Source organism: Phocoena sinus, chromosome 14 (genome assembly GCF_008692025.1).
Source record: "Phocoena sinus isolate mPhoSin1 chromosome 14, mPhoSin1.pri, whole genome shotgun sequence".
NCBI lineage: Eukaryota > Metazoa > Chordata > Mammalia > Artiodactyla > Phocoenidae > Phocoena > Phocoena sinus.
Genome location: NC_045776.1, coordinates 82,774,859 through 82,801,886, shown reverse-complemented (window position 1 = coordinate 82,801,886; position 27,028 = coordinate 82,774,859). Strand labels below are relative to the sequence as shown.

General features: G+C 49.8%; 1 protein-coding gene across 1 annotated transcript; it reads left to right on the top strand.

The window, feature by feature from the left end:
- On the top strand, positions 1-27,028 carry VPS37B (VPS37B subunit of ESCRT-I). The gene is given in 6 exon segments (XM_032654015.1): positions 1-24; positions 67-209; positions 21,578-21,749; positions 24,050-24,132; positions 24,763-24,963; positions 24,965-27,028. Coding segments are annotated over 5 exon segments (870 nt in total). The 5' UTR covers positions 1-24; positions 67-98; the 3' UTR covers positions 25,268-27,028.

The following is a 27,028-nucleotide window of genomic DNA, read 5'->3' as shown; positions in this document are numbered from 1 at the left end:
GGTCCGCGGAGCCTGGCGGCCAGAGCGGCGGCGGCGGCGGCGGCGGCGGCGGCGGCGGCGGCGGCGGCGGCGGCGGCGGCGGCAGCCGAAACGCGGGGATGGCGGGTGCCGGCAGCGAAGCCCGGTTCGCCGGGTTGTCGCTGGTGCAGCTCAACGAGCTGCTGGAGGACGAGGGGCAGCTGACAGAGATGGTGCAGAAGATGGAGGAGGTGAGCCGAGCGGGGGCTCGAGGCGGCGGCGGCGGCGGGGCCTCGAGGGGGACGCGCGGAGCCGGGGGCTGGCGGCGGGCTGGAGGTGGCCCAAGGCGGAGGCGGTCGCGGTGCCTCAAGTTGGGTTGAGGGCACTGGCAGGAGAAATGGGGGGTGCTCTTGAGACGGGGTCGGGGGTGAGGGGACCGAGGCTGGGGCGGAGCTGGGAAAAGCGTCCTGGGACGGGGCTTGCGGGGGCTGATGGGGTCCTGAGGCGGGGAGTGGAGCAGGGATTAGAGAGCCTAGAATGGGCATTTGGAGACGTGGATGACTGTGGCTGAGTCCGGTGGGGCGAGGAGGGAATTGGGGGATCGAGACTGGGTTGGAGAGGGTAGAGGGGACGGTAGTTGAGGGTTACGGGTGCCTGAAACTGGACTGAGAGGGCCTGGGCGGGGGGCGGGAGCTTGAGAGGTACAGGGGGACTGAGGCAGTTATTGGCGTCTGAGAATAGGTTTTGAGGTGCTGAGTGGACTAGCTAGATAGAATCTTAGGAAAGGATTGGGGGTTCCAATATGAATTTGGGGGCCGAGGGTCTGTACCTAAGTCTGAGAGGTAGTTCTGAGATGGGGTTTTGGGGTTGGGCAGAGGTCTCCAGGGTTGGGAGACACAAGGCCACGGACTTACCCAGTTAAGATTTGAGGTGTCCATGAATCTGAGGGATCCTGAGTGTCCGAGGGACCCTCCAGGGTCTGACTTCATTTGGAAGTGGCCTTAACAGCGTTATCCCAGGGGGCTCTTCTCCAGGGTTTTGTGGGAGGGGTCTGAGGGTGGCAGCAGGATGCCCTTTCTGGTAAGAGTTGCCCCGTTTGTGGAAGAAGGGAATGTGGTAATTCTAGTAGGGTAGCTTTGCCCCACAGTGTCTTTCCTTGCTGGGGCCAAGGAGGATTCAATCAGAGCTGTTTTGGGGGAGGAGATAAACTGGAGGTCGGGGGCTGACGGCCAAGCCCCACCTCTTTGATAGTGGAAGGGCTGCCCAGTCTCTGGAAGGCATGCCACCGCTGTTTCTGGATATCTCACTGCATCCCTTGCGGCGTGGTTTGTCCTCAGGGGTAACTGACTTCACTCTTGCGTCTGCAATGTGCGCTTTCTTTTCTCCTTTACTCCCAGCCCTTTTGAACTCTTTCCCTGAAAGTCCAGTCCTGTGAGTCTGGGTCCTCTCCAGGCAGGTGGACCCAGGCCGATCCAGCTCTCCCCAGCCCATCTACCATTCCTACTCCTTTGTCTCTGAAGTCTGAGCCTTCCCACGCCTACAGGGCTGAGCTTCTCACCCAGAAGCCTGTGGGGGGGCTTTTGGCTTTCTTTCCGAAGAGGGAGTGATTGTTCAGCACTGAGCCAGCCCCTTTAAAAGGGGGCTTGTATGGAGGTTGCACATTGAAAATCACTGGAAAACCCTCAACAGATCATTGTCCTGAGCTACAGAGAGGCCACTGTAGTAAGATGGTATCAGTCTTTCCATTAATCCACCCCTTGTATTCCCGGGCTTTGTAACAACTTGGCACATACAACTTGCTCTGAGATGCAATTTACCCTATTTATGGTCTCCATGTGGCGCTTTCCTTTTTAGAGAAGAATAAGTGACAAAATCCATCTTTCTGGACTGAATGAGAGTTTCATGTCTCCAAAGAAAGAAAATCTTTGCTTAGTTTCTCTGCTTTTCAGTTGCCAGGAGACCTTTTTGTCGATTGTCAGCAGGCATCTTTCTAGTTTAATAATAAAATGATAGGTATGTTTCTCTACTGGGTAACACTGCCTACAAGTTATTTTATTATATGTGACTATCCAGTTTCAGAACAGAGTACTGTAGTTATATTAGTAGAACATTAATAGAAGTAAACTGCTTTTTAGTGGAGGGAAGATTGTGGAGTCAGGTCATTCTGCTGACTCCGGCTTCACCTGTTTCCGCTACATGAGAAACTGGAGGTTACTATTTAAAGGGAAAGGCAAATTAATCTAGCAGGATTTTTTTTTGGGGGGGGGTTAAAGGTGACCTTCATACCAGAGTATCCTATAGAAACACTGAGGACCAGGTCCTCTTCATTAGACCACACGGTTAAGTTCAGTTACTCAGCAGAAGCTTGTTCTTTAGGGTGTACTGCTTTTAGAACAAGGAAACTGAACGTGAAGACCGAAATACCTTAGCCAGGCAGCTCACCTAGCCACGGTCCCCCTTTGCAAGTCCTGTTACCCTGATCGTGTGTGGTGCGTTTCTGAAGGAACTGGTGTGATGTCAACAACCAAAATTCTGACCATGGTAGTTTCACTCAGCTACTAATCTTGTGTGTTGGTTTATTTGGGGATGGCTGTGAGACACCGTAGAAGAAAATACTTTGTGAACTGTCCACTCTTGACCAAATGGCACATTTATGATCTGGTGTTAAAGAACATTCGGGCTCTGGAATCATTACACTCCAGGCCAGACCTGGCCACTGCCCAGCTGTGTGACTGCAGGCAGGTCACCTCACCTCTGTGAGCCTCTGCTGGGGAAGGATATATGAAAATATTCTTAGCGTTGATGTGGGGATTATGTGAAAGAGTGCACGTTAAGTCCTTGACACGGCATGCAGTTAGTGTTTAATAAAGAAGCAATTGCAATTAGTAATTTGTAGTTCTCTTTTTAGAGCGATTACTGGCAATCCTGCGTACAGATCATCCTGACCAGTTAATAGGGTCTTATCCCAAGAATCTATAAAGTAAATTTTTATTTGGTATTAGCCTAAGAAACATTTACCTTTCTGTGGTCAAAAGGATTATGTATCTCAGTAGGACTAGAATGAGACAGTAAATGGAACAGCGCTTGCACAGCGAAGAATCTCTTAACCCTGAACCAAAGGCTTTTTTTTTTTTTTGGCCGAAGGAAGTGTTTTAAATTGTAGAGTAAGGCTTCTTCAAGCCTGAGGGGCTGTTTTGTGGCGGCTGGGAAGTGTGGCTGGGTTTTGAAGGCATTCACTGTTAGGCTGAAGTACAGCTGTGCACTATGCTTCGCTTACCTTGTTTTAATTGTGGTATCCGAGCTTTAGTCCAGCTCGAGACTAAATTCAAATCATGCCGGAGCTGCAGACATTCTCATTTTCCCTGCCCGTGGGTTTCTCTTTTCCTGTTCCTCCTGTCTGTATGCAGTTCTCTAAATGTAGTACATCCCTATGGTTGTAGGTTCTTCCCTTGTGCTCTGGGCTGATGTTTGTTATGTACACGTTTTTATTTTTATTTAAAGTTATTTTTACATGGCAGTGGAATGTGCCTTTCTCTGTCCACATTAACCCCATTGGACTTGCAGGGCACTCCCTTAAAAGGAACTGTGGCTTAGGGGATTAGGCAGCTAAACCGGACCTCCTGGGTCATTGCTCCCCGTGTGCTTTCTGAGGAAATGCTGATTGGTTGGTGTTAACTAATGATTCACTAAGGATTCAAATTCAGGATGTTTGTTCCTGGGGCAAGTGAAACTGCCCACAGGCAAAAACTCTGAGGGTCTGAAAAATAGATTGTTTTGTGGAAAGTAAAGAGTCTGGTCTGGAAGAAGCTGTTTCCCTAAGGCGTGTTCTGGTGTGATTTGTGTGGGGCTGCGAAGCTACTTGGTGAATCACAATGGCTCATTGAAATGTACCGACCAGGGACTGCTTCCTCAAACAAGCTCTGAACACTGGTGGGACTGGTTTTTAGAAGCTAAGATTTAAAACCCTTTTGAGTGTCTGCTACTGGAGTTTGTCTCTGTTCCTGTTGTACAATCATTATTGTATATATAAAGGCTTCAACTTTTATGTTTAGAACTTCTCTTCCATGGACCCATGACTTTAACGCTTGTACAAAAAATTACTATGCCCCAGAATATTTTCTGAAATCCAGTATTATCTGACTTTTTAAAGAACCTGAGAGTTTTGTGACTTATTTTAAACTCTGCTTCCCCTGTAAAGTGAGGATGGTAACCATGCCTGCCTTCTAAGGTTCGTGTGAGGCGAAGTGGAATAGCAGGTGAAGTCAGTAGAGGCTAGCTCCCTTTCTTTAAAGAGATTTTCAGAATTGTTAGACAGTCTTAGGTGAAATCCGATCCCTTATTTCATGTAGTTGTTGTCTCCTTCTTTTGTATTGATCAGAAGTGCAGTGGGGGTGGTATAGTACAGAACTGGCTTTTGATACCAACAATGTGACCTTTGGCAAGTATTCAGTCTTTCCAATTGCAGCTTCCTCATTGAAAATAAAGGGGATAATAGCAGTAAGCTACTCCATAGGGTTGAGGGCTGTTGGGTGGACTAAGTGAGATAAGCGTTTAACATGCTTATCATAGGAACTTCCCTGGTGGCGCAGTGGATAAGACTCCCCCTGCTCCCAATGCTGGGGGCCTGGGTTCTATCCCTGGTCAGAGAACTAGATCCCACATGCATGCCGCAACTAAGGAGCGCACGTGCCGCAACTAAGACCCAGTGCAACCAACCAGTGAAACAAATAAATAAATAAATCTTTAAAAAAACCAAAACAGATGTTTATCATGGTATTGGCACAGAGTGAACACTCATTAAGTTGTTATTATTCAGTAGTATTGCCAAAAATAGAATGCATAGTGTCCTTTCTGCCATTTCAAGAGACTCCATTTCCTTTAAATGCTGTGGAGCACCTACTGTGTGCGAGGCATTATAAGGGATAGAAGCATGAATAGCGTATAATCCCTATATTATAATTTAGGAAAGAAACCAAGTACACAGACATCAATACAAGAGAGAATAAGAGGTAGGGAGCTTCAGTTTGGGGAGATGAAAAAGATTATGGTGGCGATGATGGTACAGCAATGTGAGTGTATGTAACGCTGCAGGAAACATGCACTTAAAAATGGCTAAAGGGGTCAGTTTCATGTTTTGTATATTTTACCACAGTTTTTTTGTTTTTGTTTTTTTAGAGAGAGAGAGAATAAGAAAAAGGTCACATGTGAATTGTAAATGACATTGAAGGTCAGATGAGAGGCTTCCTGGTTAGGTTAGGTTCCTACTGCAAGAGATGGACTTTGATAGGCAAGTAAGATTTAAGAAAATAAATGATCGAATACAGTAATTCCTATACGAGGGTGTAGAATGATACAAGAAACATCTGTGTACCTGCAAGCGGCTTTGGAAGAAAACACGACCAAGCCAGAGAGGAGCCCTCTGTGCTCCATCCGGAACGTGATTCCCCACCCACCAGGGAGCCACTGTCTTGAATTAGGTATTTATTTCTCTGAGTAGTATTTTGACCAAAGTGGGGACCCACGAAGGAGTGACAGCCTGAGCACGGTACTGAGCAGGAAAGCACGGGACAGGTTTTATGACTCGTTGAGTTACCAGATCAGATTTGCTAGTGTGAAGGGAAGTGATAGGAAATAAGGCTGGCGAGGCGGAGAGCCAGGTGAGAACTCAATGGCGGTTCCTTTGGCAGCACTGAGTTTCTGTGACTCTTTGGAGCAGAGCAGCAATGCGATCAGAAGAGCACTTTAGGAAGAATATTTTGGCAGCAGGGGCTGGATTGGCATGGGGAGGTTCAGGAAGACCAGGTCAGAGGTGGAAACAGAAGGGCAGGTGAGAAGAGGTTAGGATTTGAGTTTGAGCTGGAGTTCTGGGAGGGGAGATGCAGACCAGCTGGTTGGACCCCTTCACACCATGGTGCCCTTGTGGAGCTGTCTATCCCCTTCCCCTGCCCACCCAGGGACCCCATCAGCTTTGCCTTCCAAATGTTCTCCCCACCTCAGTCCCAGACACACGGTCCCTTGGCCTCTTGGTATGCCTCCTCGGTGGAATTTGAGACATATTTTGTAAGTCCCTTGCTTCCCTGTGTCCCCGACTGGCCTGGGGGTTCCATTTTATCACGTTTATCTTTGTGTCTTTGGCACCTAGCACATGCCTGGCGCACAGGATGTGCCCAGTTAGTGCTACTGAGTGAGTGGAGGTAGCTGGGCTTTGAGTGGAAGTGAGAGGGTGGGCCAGAGCGAGGCTGGAGGAGGGAAGAGGGGATCCTTGAGACTGTGGTAGCCTGGGTGTGGGGGACAAGCAGGGCAGTTATGTGACATCATCCGGCAGGCAGCTGAGTGCAGTTCTGGAACTCAGGGGGATGGTTTGCTTAGAGATACAAATTCGGGGGCTGACTTCGTCCAAGCACTTGTTGAAGTCAAGGAGAATATAGAAGTTTGAAAGGCCATTAGGAGTAATTGGGTTGGGAGAAGGAAAGAGGTGCCATGGAAGGACACGGGTCCGATGACTCGACTTACAGACAAGTTGACATCCTGTTGCAGTGCCTGTACCGTACAGATTAGTCAGGAGGAACCCAGAAACAGGCTGCACTGGTTGAGCCTCATTGTCGTGTGCAGAATTGAGGTGCTCTTGAGCTAAGCCAGCCTCATTGTAGGTTTGGCTTTTATCACAGTATTTGTAGCGGAATGTTGCTGTGGGGATCATGCCAGGTAGCAGTGCAGGGGTGTCTCTAACGACCTGTGCGTCAGCCGCAGCTCACAGATGTGATCGCTGAGGCTCAGAACATGCTGGGGCAAGAGTTCTAGCTGGTTTATTTCCTTCCTCAGCTGTGTGGGGTTTTCACATCCCATCATTATTCAGGAAAACCATCTTACCCAGTGGTACAAAGACAGAGGAAAGTTCTTTGTAGAGTTACTTCATAGGGAAGAGTGAAAATAGAGCAGCAGATGTAGTTTTGTTGTCAGTAGGTTACCTTGCCAGTATGTCTGGGGAAAGCTTTTCAACGCATTTCTCATGGAACCGTGAGCAACGTTGTTCATTGTACCAAAGAGCGCATGTGAAGAGCAGATGTTTGAATAGTTGTTATATTACAAGCAGTGTCATAGTTAATAAAAGACTTGATTTGAAAGAAACATTATCTCCAAGGTTCGCTAATGGCACCTTGAGGTTATATTCACACCCATAGCCCAGGGCTGAGGTTGGCAGAGGGACAGTAAGTGCTAATTGGTGTTTGCCATCAGACAGCGGCTTTCATTAATGTGAGCACAGCTGAGGTAGGGTAAGTTTATTCATTTACTCAACCTTTATGGAACACCTTGCTGTGGGGCGTGGGGTGTGGGGCACGGGTTGTGAAACCGCTCAGCCACAGAGTTTTCATCTTTTAGGATCTCGCAGGTATGCAAAAGCCAGTTTCAATGTATGGGTGAGGACACGCCCTAGTGGGAGGGAGACGTGGTGAACCTTTGCAGGGCTCAGGGAGATCCTTGGGAATGTTTCCTGGAGGAGATGACTCATGAGCTATGATTGGAAGGGTGAGTTAACCAGGTAATGAGGGAGAAGGGCTTCCAGGCATGGGGCTGGATTGCATGAACAGAGGCACAGAGGAAAGAAGCAGAGATGGTGTGCACAGGACTACTGCAGGCCTTGCTGGAGGGGCCAGCGCAGGGCGTGGGGGGGACGAGTCCGGAGAGGCGGGCAGAAACCAGACAGCCCCATGTTTCCTGAGAAAGCTTGGGCTTCACTCTCCAGTCAGAGGGAGCCACTGGGGGATTTTAAACCAGGGAGTGGTGTAGTCATACTTGGCGATTTATGTAGATGATTCAGGCAGCCAGGAGAGGATGGATTTGAGGGGTAAGACCAGAAAGCGGGGAGATCAGTTAGAAGCTGAAAGAGGATTGAGAAAAAAGATTTTCAGGCAGCCAGACCCTTTGACTTGGAGGCTTACACCAGACTCATTGCACAGCCTGCTGAGTCTCGCTTTGCACACAATTCAGATAACAACATGCTTGGTCCAATGGCTAATCTGTCAGTGGCAGATTTTTTAAAGGGTGTAGGGAAAAACTAATAGAGCCAATTACACCATCCAGAAATAAATGAAGCTGCACCCAAAATGTAAGATCAGCTGTTAAGCATAGGATTTGGGTTGTTAGAAGACTTCGGACACGGATTAACCTTTCTAAATATTGGTTTCCTCATCTTTAAAAGGGGAGAATTAAAATACCGTCCTTATGAGACTTTGGAGGATTAAATAAGATAATGTTCGTAAACTGTGGAACACAGTGCGTGACCATGACAAACGCCAGTAAATGACGCTGTGGCGGCTGTGAATGAAGTGGCTGAGGCTGGTTTAGGGTAGTGCTTCCCTAATTCTGGGATTGTTAATGGCAATTACAGAAAGAGGGCTCTCTCGGCAAGAAATCTGGGGAATCTGCTGAAATAAGAGGGGTTTTGTTTTGCTTTGCTTTGTTTGGTTTGGTTCTTACAGCTAGTGTGTGTTGTAGTATTTCCCACACTTACTCCATGGCAGAACTCAGTCTGAGGCGGCCAGGTTCCCTGGGGCACACTTGGGCAAATGCTTATTTAAGGACATAAATGTATCCATCTGCTTCCATGGTCCAGGGATACTGGTTTATCATAGACCCACTGTAGTTACTTGATATTGATGATTCTGTCTCATCAGAGGCTGTCCTTTGTGCTTTCATGTGCTCTGTTTAAGAAGGCAAGGAAGGAGACTTCCCTGGTGATGCAGTGGTTAAGAATCCGCCTGCCAATGCAGGGGACGCGGGTTTGAGCCCTGGTCTGGGAAGATCCCACATGCCTGTGCACCTAGAGCCTATGCTCCGCAACAAGAGAAGCCACAGCAATTAGAAGCCCAGGCACCGCAACTAGAGAAAGCCCTGTGCGCAGCAATGAAGACTCAGTGCAGCCAAAAATAAATTAATTAATTAATTAAAAAAAAATAAAGCAAGGAAGTATATTTAAGATTTCTTAAAAAAAAGATTTAAGAATTTCTGATCCTAATTGATCAAACCTTTAAAAAATGACATTTTTAACATGTTTATTATAGAAAAATTAAAAAATACAACTATAAAGAAGAAAAATATAATCACATGTAATACCACTGCTCAGATAAACACTGTTGAACATTTTATACATTTTCTTTACGTGTTTTCTACCACTAGGATCATTCTGCATGTAGAGTTTTTGACTTGTTTTTAATCTAAATTTATGCTCTGGGCATTTTCTTATTTTTTGTCAGAAGATCCTTACATGACATTTTTAGTGGCTTATGGTATTTTATCATGTGGGTATGACACAATTTATGTGACTAGTCCTTTATTAATGGATATTTAGGTACTGGGTTTTTTGGCTTTCATAAATTATATTGCGGTTAACATCTTTGAGCATAAATCTGTTAAAATATCAACACTTAATTTTTTTGAAAATGAGTCAGTCTTAAGTATCTAGGCAATTATTTTAGTTAGAACATCTTATTCCCTACATCACTTATAATTGCAGTTTTTTTGTTGTGAAATTTAAGTAGAATAATTTAGAGTAATTCATTCTCCTTTGACTAATCCCTTTCTCTACCCACAGACTAAAAAAAAAAACTCGTTATTAGAATAGCATTTTCTCATACTGAATAGAAGATGAATAATTTCAGTCATGTGAGAGTAAACTTTTATCAAACTGAATTCTTGAGTCAGGTGTTGGAGAGTTCATGTCATGATGTATTTTAAATGTAAAAGCAAAATTGTCAAAAGATGTTGTCTTGGGCTTCCCTGGTGGCGCAGTGGTTGAGAGTCCGCCTGCCGATGCAGGGGACACGGGTTCGCTCCCCAGTCCGGGAAGATCCCACATGCCGCAGAGTGGCTGGGCCTGTGAGCCATGGCCGCTGAGCCTGCACGTCCGGAGCCTGTGCTCTGCAGCGGGAGAGGCCACAACAGTGAGAGGCCCGCGTACCACAAAAAAAAAAAAAAAAAAAGATGTTGTCTTGATATACATCTGGGATCTACCTGGATAGGCATTTTCTTATCTGCACCTGTGTAAAGACTCTCCCAGAAAACTCTCATACATGCTTTTCTTGTAGTTTGTGGTGAAGAGGAGAAAACCCCAAAGCTCTCACTAAACAAGTGAACGCTTTGGTTGGTTGTCTTGGCAAGAAACTACTAATAAGAAAAGCAAAGTTTAGAAATTCTGTCTTCTGTAGGCTGCTTTCTTTTGGGGAGGGGGGGAGGGATCTGGATTTTTAAATTACGGTGGAAGCTATTAATTGACCTCCCTCTACTTAACTAAAGTGTTCCAGTAATTGGCATTCTCCATGCCCTTCATCAAATATAAGGATTGATGCTTCTCTCCCCACCCCCACCCCCGCCAATCACGATTAGATGCTCAGGCATTTCTGCTCCCACGCCACAGTTGCGTGATTACCAAGAGTCACGTGTGTTTTCTCTCAGACCTGTTCATTCTGATATATATTTTTTTAATTTTTGAAATTTATTTAATTTATTTATGGCTGCGTTGGGTCTTCGTTGCTGCGTGCAAGCTTTCTCTAGTTACAGTGGGTGGGGGCTACTCTTCTTCGTGGTGTGCAGGCTTCTCATTGCGATGGCTTCTCTTGTGGAGCACAGGCTCTAGGCGTGTGAGCTTCAGTAGTTGTGGCGCACGGGCTCAGTAGTTGTGGCTGACGGGCTCTAGAGCACAGGCTCAGGAGTTGTGGCGTACAAGCTAAGGTGCTCCGCGGCATGTGGGAGCTTCCCAGACCAGGGCTCGAACCCATGTCCCCTGCATTGGCAGGCAGATTCTTAACCACTGCACCACCAGGGAAGTCCCTCATTCTGATTTTGTTACAGTAATTACATGATTTCATTAAGTACTATGGCAACCGAGGAACCGTGCGTGAAAGAGAGAGTGAAAACTGTAAGTTGAGTGCTTTGGAAAGAGTTACTATAAGGTGATTCACTAGGAAAAAAGCTTTCTAGTATTCCAGAAGGATTCTGCTCTCATCTTGCTTGTCCAGTGTCTTCAGGTTCCCCACATGAGAGGGTGTGGTCTAGGCAAAGAACTTCTGGAAATCGAGCTAGTGGACCCTTTCTCTAAGAAAGGACCTTTGCTTTAAATGAAAAAAATGGATAGGTCTTTAAAATTCTATGTGTTTAGTGAGTTACTGCTTTAACCAAACTGCTCAGTTAACCAGCAGCTGACTGGTTCTGATTATATGAAGTGAGGGCTTCTCTGTGTCCTGGCTCAACTGCTGTGAGATTCTGATTCTGTAGGACTAGGCTGGGGCCAGGTGTGACAAGCCCCTTGCTTTTAGGAGATGAGGGACAGAGGCAGGTGACATCGTGTTCAGTTTGGGCCCCATCCTGCCTTCTGCTCCTCATCCCTTCTTCCACGCAGAGTCCCCAGGAGTTACAAGGCCAGTGATACTAGGAAGGTAACATTTATTATCCACACCACTATCCACACAAGTCCAGGAAGTGGGACAGATCTTGTCGTCCACCCCCCCCCCCCCCCCCCCGCCCCCCAGGCCCACTGAATATTAGGAAATACGTTCTAGGAAAAAAAAAAAAATACAAGGGAAAACACCCTGGTATGTTGTGCCTGCCAGAAGTAGAAAACAATCAAATCCTGTGTAGCTGAGACCACTTCTTCCCTGGGGTGAGTCCGTTTATTTTCAAGCCTAGCTTTTTGCATTTCCTGTGGTCAGTTGCACTTACAGTGAGTAACATACTAATTTTTAAGATGGAGTCAGCTCCATATGGAAGGGATTGGTCGAGTGTCTGCTACTTTCTGAGGACAGCAGGTTTCTCTCAACAAGAAGGATTTTGATATCTGCCATCAGAAGTAGCAGTCTTTATTAATCTAATATGTTCTGTTGAGTGGTTGTTTCAGTGGAACGTTTGGTAAGCAGCTGGCACATTTACTTTCCCGAATAGGCTGTAGCCTTGGAGATGGTTTCACACAGCCCACGAGATGGTCGTATTTTAGAACAGCTTCATAATGTTCTACAGTTCTTTCACTGGATTTTTTGTATTTCATATCCTTAATTTTTTTAACATGTTAAACAGTCCAACTCAGCAACTGTTAAGTTTTCTCATAGAAACTCAGGGAACATTTGGATTGAATCAAGCCACGTTGGGTTGTGTTTACAGGTCACCTCTGGGATATTATAGGCTTGGATTACAGGCTTCACCTGAAAGCCCGCCTTCAAATGGAAGACTGGTGAAATGAGTGCATCACTGGGAAGGTCTTTTCACTGAATGGAAGATGAATTTGGGTTTTCTGATAACCTAACCTTTAGTATTAAAGCCCAAACTCAAATTGCATGTGACTTTAGTGAAATCTATTGTAAAATTAATTGGTGAACTAGATCAGGTGTAGCACAACAAAAGGAAACGAGGTTAACCTGGCTGAATGCGTGCCAACCTTTTTATCACCTAATCCATAAGCCTGCTATGTTTAAAGTCTGAATGCAACCTGAACTTTTCTAGTGGAAAGTAAAAGGCTAAGATTTCTTTCATTCTGTATCTTTGTATTATATATAACTTTCTATTTAATTTTATTTGGAGAGGAAAGTATCAAAATCAAAATGAATTTCCCACCAAAAGGAACCAGTGTTTCTTTGAGAAGGACCCACCTGAGTTAGGGGCAGCAAATGTACAGATTGGTCTGGGACATCTTGTTTTACCAGAGAGCAGGGCAGCTGTCAAACCTCTGGGGTGTGTCAGCCTAAGAGCCAGCTCAAAGTGTCTCCCACTGGCCACGGACAATTTGAGCATTAGGAAGATTAATGACTACAGCTGATTAAAAATCTGTTACTTAATAATGACACCTCCAGAAAAAGCTTATTGGTCGTTTTTGGAGGTTGCTTGAGCACTAAATCTTCTAAAAGTTGGCTTTAAAAGTGGAAGGGTGGCGAAATCAAACATTCATCCTGCTTTTCCTATGTAAATTATTTCCTATACTCAAACAGATGAGGCAGAATGCTCAGAGGAATTCAAGCCAATACATACAAAAGATGAAATTAAAGAACTTTTAGTAAGTGTAGTTACAGCATTGTAGTTAGAGTCATGAAGTTCTTGCCCATTAAAGATACATATTAAAGTTTTTACGGGTGAAATGATATTATGCCGAGATTTGCTTTAAAATACTTCCCCCTCAGAAGTGGGGAGTACAGAAGAAACAAGACTGGCAAATGTTGCTAATTGCTGAACCTGGGAGAAGGGCGCACGGGGATTCATTATACTTACCTCTGCTTTTGCTTTGTGTTTGAAAATATCCTAATAAAGGGTACATGAGAGGCATAAATAGAAATGAAATTTAGGTGATTACTGGAACTTGAAAATAGAGAAGTGGTGGTAGACTGGGTTTTGTGTAGTCGGGTAGGTTCTGTGGCGTAATTCGTGGTGTAATCCTGTAGAAAACACAGCTGGAGACAGAATACCCTAACTCTTAATGTCATACCTCTGGAGTTACTTCCTGGCACTTGTGACTTCGGTGATCTCTTAAACCTCCCAAAGATTGCATTTCCTTTTTCCTGAGTAAAATGGGGACAAATCTGTCTCACCCTCGCTGAGAGGATTAAGGAGCTATAATGCGTGGCACAGTGCCAAGCACGCGGTGAGAACTCCAGAAATGTTCACAGATACTGTTGAACTGTGTCAGGTGCTGGCGAGAGTGAAGCTGTCACGTCACCACCAGTAAGTTGTCTTACTTAAATCTTTAAGTTCGCATCTGTTTGATTTTTTTTCCCCCCTGAACCTTTCTTTTTAAACTTTTTATTTTGTATTGGGTATAGCTGATTAACAATGTTGATAATTTCAGGTGTACAGCAGAGGGACTCAGCCGTACATATACATATGTCCTCCCCTGAGCCTTTTCTTTGAATAGCAAATGCAGTCAGGGCTACAGGCTGCAGTACAGGGTGAATGGTGCCCTCTGGAGTTAGGCCCTGTGAGCTGAACACCGCCCATCTCCTGGCGGTTGTGACGCGGAGACTTATGCTCAGGACAGGCTGTGTTCTGGTTGTTGTTCCCCCAGAGCCTGGCACGTCATGGTGCTTCTTAAGTATTTCTTGAATGAATGAATGAAATGCGCAAGCCGCTGTGTTGGAGCACGTTGCGGTGGCTGTTAGGAGCCGTACGTAGTCTAGGTGCTGGAGTTCATGAGTGACTTAAACAAAAAAAAAAGATGTGTAAAGTATTGTGGCTTCCAGGCCATCACAATCATAAACATTACTCCCACATTCTACCCGCCTCTAATGAGTCTCCACATGGGTGTTGCACGTCTGATGTCTACGCAGTAATGGGTAGTTTCGCTTTAGAGCAATCGCTGTCATAATCTTCATTTTTTCCCCTTATGCTTTTTTTCCAAACTGTGATCACTCCTGTGGTAAAGCAGGGGTGCGGATAGTTTCACCTGGTTGGTTGTAATAACGAGCACTCATCTGTGATGTTACTGTTTAAACATTTATTATAAACATTCAAAGAAGCTAATCTTCAGAACAGCTTAGCAAGGTTTTAACAGCTGGCAGGTGGTGGCCTGAGGCCCAGCAATAAGCGTCCTCCAGACTGAGGTGGACACATACTTAGCAGCAGGCATGTGTTGGCCTGGGTACTGTGCTGGGTTCTGGGGATCGGGGAGTGAACAGGGCTCAGTTTTCCTCTTAAGGGGCCTGATGTTCTCATCAGAAGGGTGAGCGTGGGCTCAGACGTCGTTGTATTTCCTGGGGAAAGCCATTCCAGTTCTGTCAGTCAGGCCTTTGGCGAGACAGGGCACTCAGACTCCCCCAGGGCTGGTGCAGAACGGGCCACAGGTGTGCACTTCTCAGCCTCAGGCCTGAGGGATGGAGCTGGGTGTGGAGAACGAGAGAGGGGGCTGCTTTTGATTGGGGTGGGGGACTTGGTCACCTACAGCGACCCCAGAGGAAGGGGACCCAGAGAACCCCCTCCTCGTCCCACCCTCAGTCCCCATCGCTGAATCCAGCTAGAACCAGAAGGCAAGGGGCCTAAGTGGTGGATGTGGTTCAGCCAGTTGGCCCCTGGGGCACAGAGCAGGATGGAGAGTGGATCTCAAGGAGAGGTGGAAGATTCCAGGCCTGGATTAAGTCCTCTGGATGCCATAACACATTACACAACTTGGTGGCTTAAAACAAGACAAATTTATTCTCTCACAATCCGGGAGACCAGAAGTCCTAAATCAGGGGTGTCCATGCTCCCTCCAGAGACTCTAGGAGAGAATCCGTTCCTTGCCTCTTCCAGCTTCTGGTGTTGCTGGCCTCCTTGGCTTGTGACCGTATCACTCCATTCCCTGCCTCTGTCTTCACATGACTTTCTCCTCTATGTGTTCTCCTCTGTGTGTCTTGTATAAACCCACTTGCCATTGGATTTAGGACGACCCAGGTAATCTAGGATGGCCTTTGCCTTCTTTAACTTAATTACATCTGCAAAGAGTCTTTCCCCAGATAAGGTCACATTCCCAGGTTCCAGGGATTAGAATGTGGACATTTCTTTTGGGGAGCCACCATTCATCCCACTACAAGCATCCGTCACTCGCAGGAGAGTTAAAACGCCATTGTGATTCAGTGATAGCTGTTGGTGTGACTTTGTTTAATTTGTCTTCAGTCGAGGGGCACTCCGCGAGGGCAGGGTCCGGCCTGCCTCGTTCACCCGTGTCCATCGCCAGCCCTGCCCAGGGTCAGCGCGTAACAGTGCCTCAGAAGATCCTTTTTTGGATGAATGAATAAACTGATGAACGGACAAGCACCGTGAACTACAATTCGGAGTAAAGCCAGGGGTGTGCTCTGTGAGGCCACAGAAGAGAGCCCAGCTGTCGCTGTGCGCTGAAGGAAAGCCAGTTCAGTTACATCATTTGGGTCTCTGGCGCAACAGGGGGCGCTCAGCTTGGGGGAGTCGAGGGGCATGTAGTAAAGGTGTTCTTTACAAGGAGATGGTGGGTGTAGACCCTCAGGGCTGGTGCAGTTCAGCTCCGAGCCGAACACTTAAACAGGGATGGATGGAGCGGTGAATTGTGCCTCAGAGAGCACCCGGCGATCAGGGAGTGAGAGCGTGTGTAGCTTTTCCTGCGGCTCTCGGAGTCGAAAAAGGTCCCGAGCCACAGCCAGGGCAGGGCTTTGAGGAGGGGCTTTATACGCAGGGGCTCGAGCAAAGTTGTTGGTGAGGAGTGTTTTATCTACCAGACGGAATGTTTACTTGTTAAATAAAATGGGATCCTTTATTTTGTACAAATACTAGGCCTGTTAGCATCGCAGTAGGTGAGAGGGCAAACCTGTGTTTTTTGGTTTGTTTTGTTTTGGGGCTGCACCTCGTGGCATACGGGGATCTAGTTCCCTGAGCTGGGATCGAACCTGTGCCCCCTGCAATGGAAGCGCAGAGTCTTAACCACTGGACCGCCAGGGACATCCCCCAAACCTGTGTTTTTATCTTAGTTCCCGTGTCCTTACTGGGTTTTGAGCATTTAAAGAACTTCAGTACGATCAAGAATTTCCATCTATTTTGTTGAAATTTGCTAACATAATTCAATAATGTCATTTACTTTGTTATGATACGGATTATATTATAGTGTAAAGGGGGAGTAAGGGACTACTCTGAGTATTTTTCCATAAAAGATTTAGCTTGGAAACATAGGCAGATTTGCCCATTGTAGTGTTTATAGGAAGGCACAGTTATAATTATAGTTGAAGGGGCAGACAGGCCAGCTTAAATCAGAACTTCACATTGTGGAAGCATCTGGTTTGGAAAACATCCACTGCAGACCCAAACCTTGACCCAGCTCTGGACAGTGGGGCGCAGGCAGGCCCCCGTCCTGGCCCCGAGTGCCTCTCAATTGTAACTACTGCGTGTGTCATGCAGAGGGGAGTTTATGTCTGTTTTCCTCCTCACCAACTTTATTTTCTTCCACACTCCCCCAACCCAAATAAATAATGACCTGTGCATTTGAGGTAGAATGTACATTCTGTGAAAACCTCATATAGTGATATAAGCCTCCCACTCTGCCTGGACAAGTATATGTAAAAGACCTTGGTTTTTTGTTTGTTGTAAACAAAGGCAGCTTATGTCCCTAGAGCCTCTGCCCTTCTGGTTCTACTAATACCTAACAGGTTTTTTTTTTAATTAAAACATAATTACTTTCTATAAATTTATACATGCTTATTATAAATGATTCAAACACTATACACAAGTAGAAAGAGGAAAGTAAAAAAAAAAGTCACACCATTGAGAGGTTGCTGTTAGCTTTGGCTGACCATCCGTTCAGACAGCCCTGCTCACGGATGGACAGATGGGCAGAAATCACTGTATAAATGGATCTTACTGTAAATGCTATCACACATCTCAGTTTTCTTTGATTTTGAACAGAAAAGGAAACTGAATTGAAACTGAGTACATTTATAAAAATGTTTCATTACCACAGAGAGTTTATTTCCTGAAAAGATTTCTCTGTGGTTAAGAAAAAGAATCATGAGAAACCATCAAGAGGTTGGGACCCAGTTTTCAATTTCAGGGCGTATGGCTCCGCACGAGGCCTCCTCTCGCACGGGTCCTCGGAGCAGTAGGACAGGGGCTGGGGAGTCAGACTGCACGTCATCCAGGGTGGCTGCCACTTAGGCCTTGCTGAGTGTGGTGTGCGGGGTCCCCCGAGTCCTTTGCAAACGATAGAACAAGTCTGGCTGCTTCCTCCCAGTTTTCCTCAACTGGGATGATGAAAAGGAACGTTGGGGAGGAAGGTCTTTCTCTAATGCAGCATCACAGGCGTGTTTGGGCCCCGATGCTTGTGCGGGAAGAGCTTTATCAGAGGCTTTTCCCCACTTCAGCCTACGCCCTGGCCACTGCTCCTGCCACCACTGTCTCCACTGTCCACCTGGACAGGGTGCGGGTGTGCCCTGGGTGGCCACTGAGAATTTCCTGATAGTCTTGTAAAAACATCTGAGCACCCGGGGATAGAAAGAGTACAGCCAGCGTGACGGTCGTCTGCATTGGTTGGAATTTTATTTTGCCTCTGCATTCGGTGCATGACATGTTGGAGGAGAAGTGATTCTGACCTGACTTGGACCCCAAGAGAATAAGCTTTATTCGTAGATATGTTTTAGGGTGGAATGGTGAGGCAAGGATCACCTGGGGGCTTTGAAGACACTCTCTAGGCCTGGGTCCCCTCCTAGAGAATGGGGCTCATCTGGGGCTGGGCTGGGCCCCCTTGCCTTCAGGTAGTTCAGCTGATGCTGAGAACCCCCGCGGTAGGCTGGCACTTGGCGGTGCTAGGATGGTGTACTTCCCTCACGCGATGCCTTTCCAGTGGCCCCTCGGGACCCCTGTGCTTGTGGTCTGCCTGCGCTGAAGACTTGGGGAAACTCCTGATCGGATGGCCCTTAGATCCAGGACGAGTGAGACCCTCCACCACAGTCCCCAAGGGTTCCTCTATTACGGGAGCCCGTCTGTTGCATAAAAGATTCGGGGCATTTGTTACTTGGCAAGCACAGCTCATGGTTTTTTTCTTTTTGACTCTGCGTTTTGTTACCCACCTAGTTTGCCAGATGTATCCTCAAGTGACTGGCTTTTTAGGGGATGAGAGGGTCTCTCTGATTGATTCAGCAGATCCTTGCTGAGTGGCTGCTGTGTGCTGGCTGTTTGGCACACCACAGATGACAGGATACCCAGAGGGGGTAACAGTGAGTGGACGCACAGACGTAGTGCTCACTGGTTGCCATTGGTGGCAGGAAGGAAACAGGTGCTGTGACAGAGGGCAGCTGCTGGCTTAGCGAGGACGGCCAGGGAGGCCTCTGCGGACAGGGTGCTTAGCTGGGGCCGGGCAGTGAGGCGGAGCCGGGGGCCTGCTCAGGGAGAGCTTGGCTGGTTCTCAGAACTGCTGGGACGGGGCGAGTGAGGACCAGGTCACCCCAGGGCTCAGAGGTCAGGGCCTGACGAGTTCGGCTCCATTTTCGCTGATTCTCAGTTTGAGAATAGGAGGGTGCCTGTTCCTCTCAATTCTCTGGGCCTCACTCAGGGCCTGACAAATAACAGTTGCTCAGTAAGTGTTTATTGAACACAGAACTGATTGAGTCAGAATGATGGCATGCGCGGGGCAGTGGGTCCTGAGGGTGGCCTTGAATACCTGCCCCTTCCCGTCCATCAGATGAGACCAGTCGGAGCAAAAGATCTCATCAATAGTCTGTTTTATTTATTTATAATTAAAGTTTAAATTTTGAGATAATTGTAGATTCACACGCGGCTGTAAGAAATAACAGAGATCCTGCATAGCCTTCACCCGGGTTCCCCCACTGACAACATCTTGCAAAATTCTAGTCCACTCCCAAGCCAGAATTTTGACACAGATATGGTCAGAGCAGGGCACCGTGGCCATGAGGAGCCTTTCTGTCGCCTCTTACAGTCACTTCCCTACCCCTAACCACGAATCCATCTCCATTTCTGTAGTTTTGTCCTTTCAAGAATGTTGTATACACAGAATCTTGGAGCCTGTGACCCTCTGGGCAGGTTTGTTTCTTTCGCTTAGCCTGTCCCCTGGATCTCCGTCCAAGTTGCACGTGTCTCAGTAGCCCACTCTTCCTGCTCACGGTGTGGGTGTAGTACTGCGCTTAGCCGTCCACCTGCTGAAGGACACCTGGGTGGCTTCAAGCTTTTTTTTTTTTTTTTTTTTTGCGGTACGCGGGCCTCTCACTGTTGTGGCCTCTCCCGTTGCGGAGCAACAGGCTCCGGACGCGCAGGCTCAGTGGCCATGGCTCACGGGCCCAGCCGCTCCGCGGCATGTGGGATCCTCCCACACCGGGGCACGAACCCGTGTCCCCTGCATCGGCAGGCGGACTCTCAACCACTGCGCCACCAGGGAAGCCCGGCTTCAAGCTTTTGATGACAGAGACGGCCGTTCTGATCACGCATGTGCAGGCTTGTGTGAACACACACTTTCATTTCTCTGGAGTAAGTGCCCAGGCGTACAATTTCTGGATGGTAAGGTAGCTACCTCTTTTGTTTTGAAAGAAATTGCCGAGCTGTTTTCCAGGGTGGCTGTGCAATGGTTGGCTTGTATGTTCCCTTAAATGGCTTAATCGAAGGAAAGGCTCTTCTGCAGGACCTCTGGATGCAATGTACCTGGAGGCCGAGCTGCTGTGGGTAGGGCTTGGGGCGGTGCTGGGAGCCCCCCAGGACCCCTCCACGGTCTGCAGGACCAGGAACCCAGTTAAACCAGGTCCTTCCAGCCCTCACAGTCCTTGCTGGCTGAAAGCAGCAGTGAGAGAGGGGAGGGTATTTCCACCGTGCTAGTTTTATAGTATTGAGCTAGAGGCTTAATTTTCTATCTTAACTTAAATTTTGCTTTACCCTGAGCCTAATCTTGAGGGCCCTGCCCTGTGGGCCGTGCGAGAGACGCAGATTATGTGTCTGCTGAGGAGAGGATCCCCCCACTCGGTGGTCAGGGCCTCCTGCTAGAGACCTGCATCCAAGGCTCTTTCTTTGTTCTCGCGTGCGTGCGTGTGTGTGTGTGTGTGTGTGTGTGTGCACGCGTGCTGGGAATTGTGCACTAGCGCCAAAGGGTATGGCTGGAGGGGGAGGGGTTGAAGCGGAGGCAGCGAGGCCAGGAACCTACAGTCAGACGAGCAAGAGGAAGGAAGTAGCAGAGAAAATAGCCTGGGTGGGGTGGGGTGTTGAAAATATCAAGGGGAGGGCAGGATGGCTGGTGTGGGGCTGACGGAGAGCTTTGGAGAGAAACGGGGGCAAATAAGACTTCAAGTCCGGAAAGCGAGGTGGCTGCAGGCCGTGGAGGAGCCCTCAGCAGCAAGTGGAAAGGGGGCTGAACTAGAAGTAATACACGTTGGTATTTTTGCTTTTTTATTCAATGTACTTCTGGTTACGTTTCATTAGGACTTCCTCACCTTTTCTCAGACCTCGCATTAACCCCTCTCACTCCTGAGGTCTAGGCGGGCTTCTCCACCCACACGTGACCTGTGCCCCACCCCCCCACCCCCCCACCCCCCCCCCCCGCCCCGGAAGCACAGGACCCCTGTCGGGCAGATAAATCCCCGCCCCCAGCTTTGGATCAGCGGTGCTGATGGACCAGCAGTCGGGAGCTGGGGAGGCTCAAGCCTCTGCTCAGACGTGAAGAGCTGGTGTTGGGCGTAGGGACAGAGTAGAACAGGGCCCCTGAGTGGATTCCTTCCCAGGGTCTCGGGCTTTCACATTTGATCTCAAAGCCTGACGACTAAGCCTGAATTGACACCATGCCAACTGGCCCTCCTCTGATAAAAAGTGATTCTTTCGCTTCTCTGGAACAGCAGCAACTCGTTTTGGAAAACTCTAGCTCTAAATCTTTAGAGCCGTTCGCTCCTAAGAGCGCAATGGCAGTGGTAAGGAATTCCGGTCACAGCACAGCTCCTGGGGTAAAAGCTTCAGCAGGTCCTGGGACAAAGCCCGTCCTGCAGGCCTGAAGGAGAGGAAGTGGTCTCGCTCTTTAAGAACGGGAGCAGCGTCCAAACTAGAAATCGGGGCTGGCGTTGGGATGGGGGCAGCTGCCCAGCCAAACGGAAGCTGCTGCGGTGGCCCCGGGGGTGGGGCTCGGGGCTCACACGCTGGTTCTCATCACCCTGTATGGTCTTTGCAGACGCAGAACGTTCAACTTAACAAAGAAATGACGCTGGCCAGCAACCGGAGCCTGGCAGAAGGAAACCTTCTCTACCAGCCCCAGCTGGACTCTCTGAAAGCACGTTTGACCCAAAAATACCAGGAACTCCAGGTGCTCTTTGAAGCCTATCAGATAAAAAAGACCAAATTAGGTAACTCTTTTAGGGTGATCTTTCAAGAATAAAGAGCTGAGGGAAGGTTGCACTTTCAAGCTGTTGCACTAACCAGGAAAGAAATGTTATTATGGAACAATTTCAGATTAAGACAGTCATTACTGCTGTGAAAAAATAGTTTATGTATAGGATTGTGTCAGTAATTTAGAAGAAGAGACTTGACTACTTTTTTTTTTTTTTTTTTTTTCGGTACGCGGGCCTCTCACTGTTGTGGCCTCTCCCGTTGCGGAGCACAGGCTCCGGACGCGCAGGCTCGGTGGCCATGGCTCACGGGCCCAGCCGCTCCATGGCACGTGGGATCTTCCCAGACCGGGGCACGAACCCGTGTCCCCCGCATCGGCAGGCAGACTCTCAACCACTGTGCCACCAGGGAAGCCCTTGACTACTTTTTAAACAAGACTACCTTTTCCAAACACTATAGAAAAAAGGCAATTTTCTGAATTATGATATACAACTAATGTTTTATCCTTGAAGTTACGCCCTCACAGTTAATGTTGAAAAATATTCATCACTGGAATACTTTATTTTAATGTCACACTTTACTTTGCAGCCATTATGAAGTGACGCAGGCATTGACTATTGTTGAAGCCTGAGTGCATTGGGGGTAGCTTCCAAGGAAACTGAGATTAAGAGAAGGTTAAAAGGGGAGTTCCCGGGCTTCCCTGGTGGCACAGTGGTTGAGAGTCCGCCTGCCGATGCAGGGGACACGGGTTCGTGCCCCGGTCCGGGAAGATCCCACATGCCGCGGAGCGGCTGGGCCCGTGAGCCATGGCCGCTGAGCCTGTGCGTCCGGAGCCTGTGCTCCGCAATGGGAGAGGCCACAACAGTGAGAGGCCCGCGTAACGCTAAAAAAAAAAAAAAAGGGGGAGTTCCCTGGTGGTCCAGTGGTTAGGACTCAGTGCTTTCACTGCCGTGGCCCTGGGTTCAATCCCTGATCAGAGAACTAAGATCTCACAAGCTGAGGGCATAGCCCTCCCCCCAAAAAAAAGGAGAGAGAAGGTTAAAAAAATCACCCCCTTCAGTGAAGTGTGCAGTGACGTCGATACCATGATTCCTATATCTGTATAACTGCAGTAAAAATGCGCTGTAACACACCCGACCAGAACGAGTAAAGGTGAAAAGGCTGGCAACACCAGTGCTGGTGGGGATGCGCGGTTCTTCCATTGCTGGGAGGAGTGAGAATTGGAGAAGCTGCTTGTTAGCACCTGCTACAGTGAAAAGTAGGCATGCTCTATGATTCAGCAGTTCCACTGCTGGGTGTCTCCTCAACAGAAGCGAACGTTCACTCATGTCTATCAAAAGATGCACACAATGGGCTTCCCTGGTGGCGCAGTGGTTGAGAGTCCGCCTGCTGATGCAGGGGACACGGGTTCGTGCCCCGGTCCGGGAAGATCCCACATGCCGCGGAGCAGCTAGGCCCGTGAGCCACGGCCGCTGAGCCTGCGTGTCCGGAGCCTGTGCTCTGCAACGGGAGAGGCCACAGCAGTGAGAGGCCCGCGTACCACACACACACACACACACACACACACACACACACACACAAAGCACACAAGAATGTTCGTTATAGCTTGCCTTGTGAGAGCCAAATTTGGAAACAGTCTAAGTGTCCTTGTACAGAATGATGGGGTCGGTTGTGACACTTACACAACTTTCAGTGCCACAAAGCACGGAAAGAAATGGACTGCTGATGCGTTCAGCAACACGGATGGTCTCAGAGACGTGGTATTGAGCGCAAGAGGCCAGCACAGAGCACATACTGTGTGATTCCACTTGTGTGCCGTTCAGAAGCAGGCAGGACTCTTGGGTAGTGGAGGTCAGCACCTCTGGGAGTGGCCTGGGGAGCCTTTGCAAACATTCCGTATCCCAGTCTGGGTCATGGTGGTGGGGTTTGTATGTGTAAAAATTCAGGTGGTGCACTTACGATGTGTATACTTTATGTATTTATGTAAATTATCACTCAGAACTCCAAAGGAAATAAATTATAGGGTGAATTGCAGGGTTAGGTTGCAAGGTTGGGTCACACGTTCAGTCATCGCCCCTGTATTGTGAGGTGGAGGGTGACGCCAGCTGCCGTTACGGCCTTTCCTCTCAGCTTCCTGGAAAGTCAGCTCAGTAGGTGTGACTCTCCTGTCGCCTGTCCAGCGAAAGTACACTCTTTCTTCGAAAGGGAAGTGGGGAGGAGACTGGGGGGGCGTGTTGTCCTGAGGGGCTGGGGGTCATGGTGGTTTCTGAGGGTGTGCCAGTGCCCCTCACGCTCTCGTGCCTCCTGCTTCTTCCAGATAAACAGTCCAGCAGCGCTTCCTTGGAGACCCTGTTAGCACTTCTGCAGGCGGAAGGGGCCAAGATCGAGGAGGACACCGAGGTAAGTCCAGCCAGCCCAGCGGGACGCCCCAGGGCAGTTACCTGGGCCTGGGCCCAGTTCCCCCAGGGCCAGGCGTGCCGGCTGCGCAGAGTGGGCAGCCCAGCCTGGGGGCCAGGGAGGCAGCGTGGGCGGTCTGGTCCTCAGGTGAGGGGTGCACGCTACACTGTGAATCGGAGCCCGTCCTGTCTGCGTCAGCTGGCCGGGCAGAGCCTGTGGGCACGACCAGCTGAGCACCCGAGGCTTAAGCCTCGCTGAGCCGTAAACGAGTCAGGGTCCAAAGTTGTGTGGTTGTAGCCTCGCCGGACTAGGCCGAGTGCTCTGAGGAACCGTCGGGCGGGGTGGCCCTCGTTGGCGCGAGCGAGTTTCTGTCCTGCTGACCGTGTGGGGCTGGCAGGGCGCAGCCAGTGGAGGGAGGGAAACGCTGGTCTCGGCCAGGGGCTTAGCAGCTCGGGCCCCTCACCTTAAGGCGGGCTCTCCCCAGGCCCGCCGTCTGTCCGGCAGGTGGGACCAGCACCTCTCTTCCCGCTCGCTTGGCCCAGGTGGGGCACCAGGAGCGGCCGGGGACAGGGAAGGGATGGGTGTCCTCATGGCTGACCTGCCCCGTGAACCGGCTTTCTCCTGCTCCTCCAGAACATGGCAGAGAAGTTTCTCGACGGAGAGCTTCCCCTGGACCTCTTCATCGATGTCTATCAGAGCAAGCGGAAACTGGCCCACATGCGAAGGGTTAAAATTGAGAAGCTCCAGGAGATGGTGCTGAAGGGGCAGAGACTTCCGCAGGGCCTGCCGCCGGCCCCACTGCCCCCCAGGGTGCCCGAGCCAGCGCCCACTGCCCCCCCTGCCCTACCCCTCCCCGGAGGCCAGCGGGCCCCCCTCCGCAGTGCCTCGGCGCATCCCTCCCCCACCGCCCCTGGTGCCTGCGGGACGCTTAGCCACGCCGTTCGCCGCCGCCCTGAGCTCAGGACAGGGCCCCCCGCACCCAGTGGCGCAGTGCCCACCGCTGCCCCCGCGCGGGGGCCTCCCCGCACAGCAGGGCTTCTCCCTGCAGCAGTTTGTGTTGCCACCGTACCCGCCGGCGCTGCCCCAGAGACCCGCGCCCCGGCTGCCTCCGCACCAGCCGGGCTTCATCCTCCAGTGAGCGGCCCTCGTCCTCCCCGTGAGGCTCCGTCGCCGGCACCTGCTGGCCGGGTCCGCGCACGCAGATGGAGGCCGTGAGCACCGGCTGCTCTGCCAGGGGCTCTGGTGCTCGGGCCAGGGCGTCCATCTGGTTGTAGAGCCGTAGGTCAGTGGTAAGCACACGTAGAACCCTGGTTGTGGACACCTGGGCGGTTGTGCGCTGGGCCTCAGCCGGGCATCCTGTGGTCGCGCTGGTTTGTGTTCTCCGTATGATTCCTCAGTCTGGTGTTGAATTCGTGAGTTTGGGGAAAGTCGTCGTCTCCCCCGCTCCCCCCCCCCCCCCCCGCCTCCGTTCCCACGTAGGATCGTGGTCCTCCCATTGCAGCTTTATTTAATAAGCATGGTTCATCATTTCTGCTTTATTTTCAAGACAGTTCTGTGGGTCCCAGCCCACTGCCCACCGCGGCCTCTGGTGGGGGGCCGGTCGGGTGGGCCACCCCAGAAGGTGCTTCCTGAACCCGTGTGGGGCGGGCAGTCCTCAGAGTCCCTCCCTCCCCCGAGCCTGGATGCTTCAAAGCCACCCTCGGAGTTTGCACTCGGCCCCCTGCCACGTCCAGGGGCCGGGCGAGCTGCGGCGGGTGAGGAGGTGGCCAGGAGCTGGACTTGGCACAGCAGATGGCGGCCCCAGCCCCTCCTCTGCCTCCGCCTCGAGCCAGCCCGAGGCTCTCTATGAAGAAGTACTCCTCCGTATTTTTACTATGTGTGTGATTTTCCTGTTTTATATTGGGAAGGAAAACTTTTTTGACACTCATAAGACCATTCAGGGAAACTTATGAAAGATGCACGTACCGTTCTGAGCAGGCTGAGGGTGCAGATGAAGTGAACGCAGCTTCCTTTCTCGCGAGCAGTGCACGGCTGCCCCCGCGGGGCCCGTGCTGTGCCTTAGCTTACCTGGTGCCAGGAGTGGCCGGCCAGGCGCTGGGGCCGCGTCACCGGCCAGCCGCTGCTGCCCCGGCGGCTCTGCGTTCCTTGTTGTGTTGCAGGTGGAAGAAAAGCCCACCCACCTTGAACCAGAATGCCCTTAGCCGATATTCCTCTGCCTCTGGCTGGGCCTTGGGGCAGGGTGTGACAGAGGGATGCCAGCAGCATCTCAGCTCAGTCTGGAGAAAGCCTGCCCCTCAGTGTTAGGGAGGTACCAACAATCTCCGATGCTCTGGCAACACCCCGGGCTGTGCCTGCCCCCTGGGTTCTCATCCGCACGTGCCACGTGTGCCGGATTCCCAGGGCCCCAGGCGGGGCTGGGGGTAGCGTTGCCGCCCACCTGTTGACCAAAAAAAGGCCCGTGTGCTCAGTTGTGGAACTCCTGACTCTGGCCTGTGACTCCCCAACTGGCTGCTGCCCAGGTGACAGAATCCAGGCAGAGCTCAAATGGGGTCTGTCCCGGCAGGCCCTGGGCGAGGCCACCAACCTTTGTCCTCAGTTACTGTACATTTCTACTCCTGGACTTGAACTCCTGCTGTATTGTAATTGTTTTTAAAGAGAACAGCTGTATAGGACGATTTACTGCCCTGCCAATCAGGTGGGCCTGTTAATGTCTGTGTATCTCGAGAGTGGTGCCACCCAGCCCGTACCTCTGCCGCCTGCAAGGGGCACAGCCAAACGTGTGAGCTCGGTGTTGGTGTGGGGGAGGGGCCTCCAGGCTGGCCTTGCCGTCTCCAGGGCCACATCTGAACTGTGCTTGTAAAGCTGTTAAGACCCCTTTTAATAAATAGAGAATTGTTAA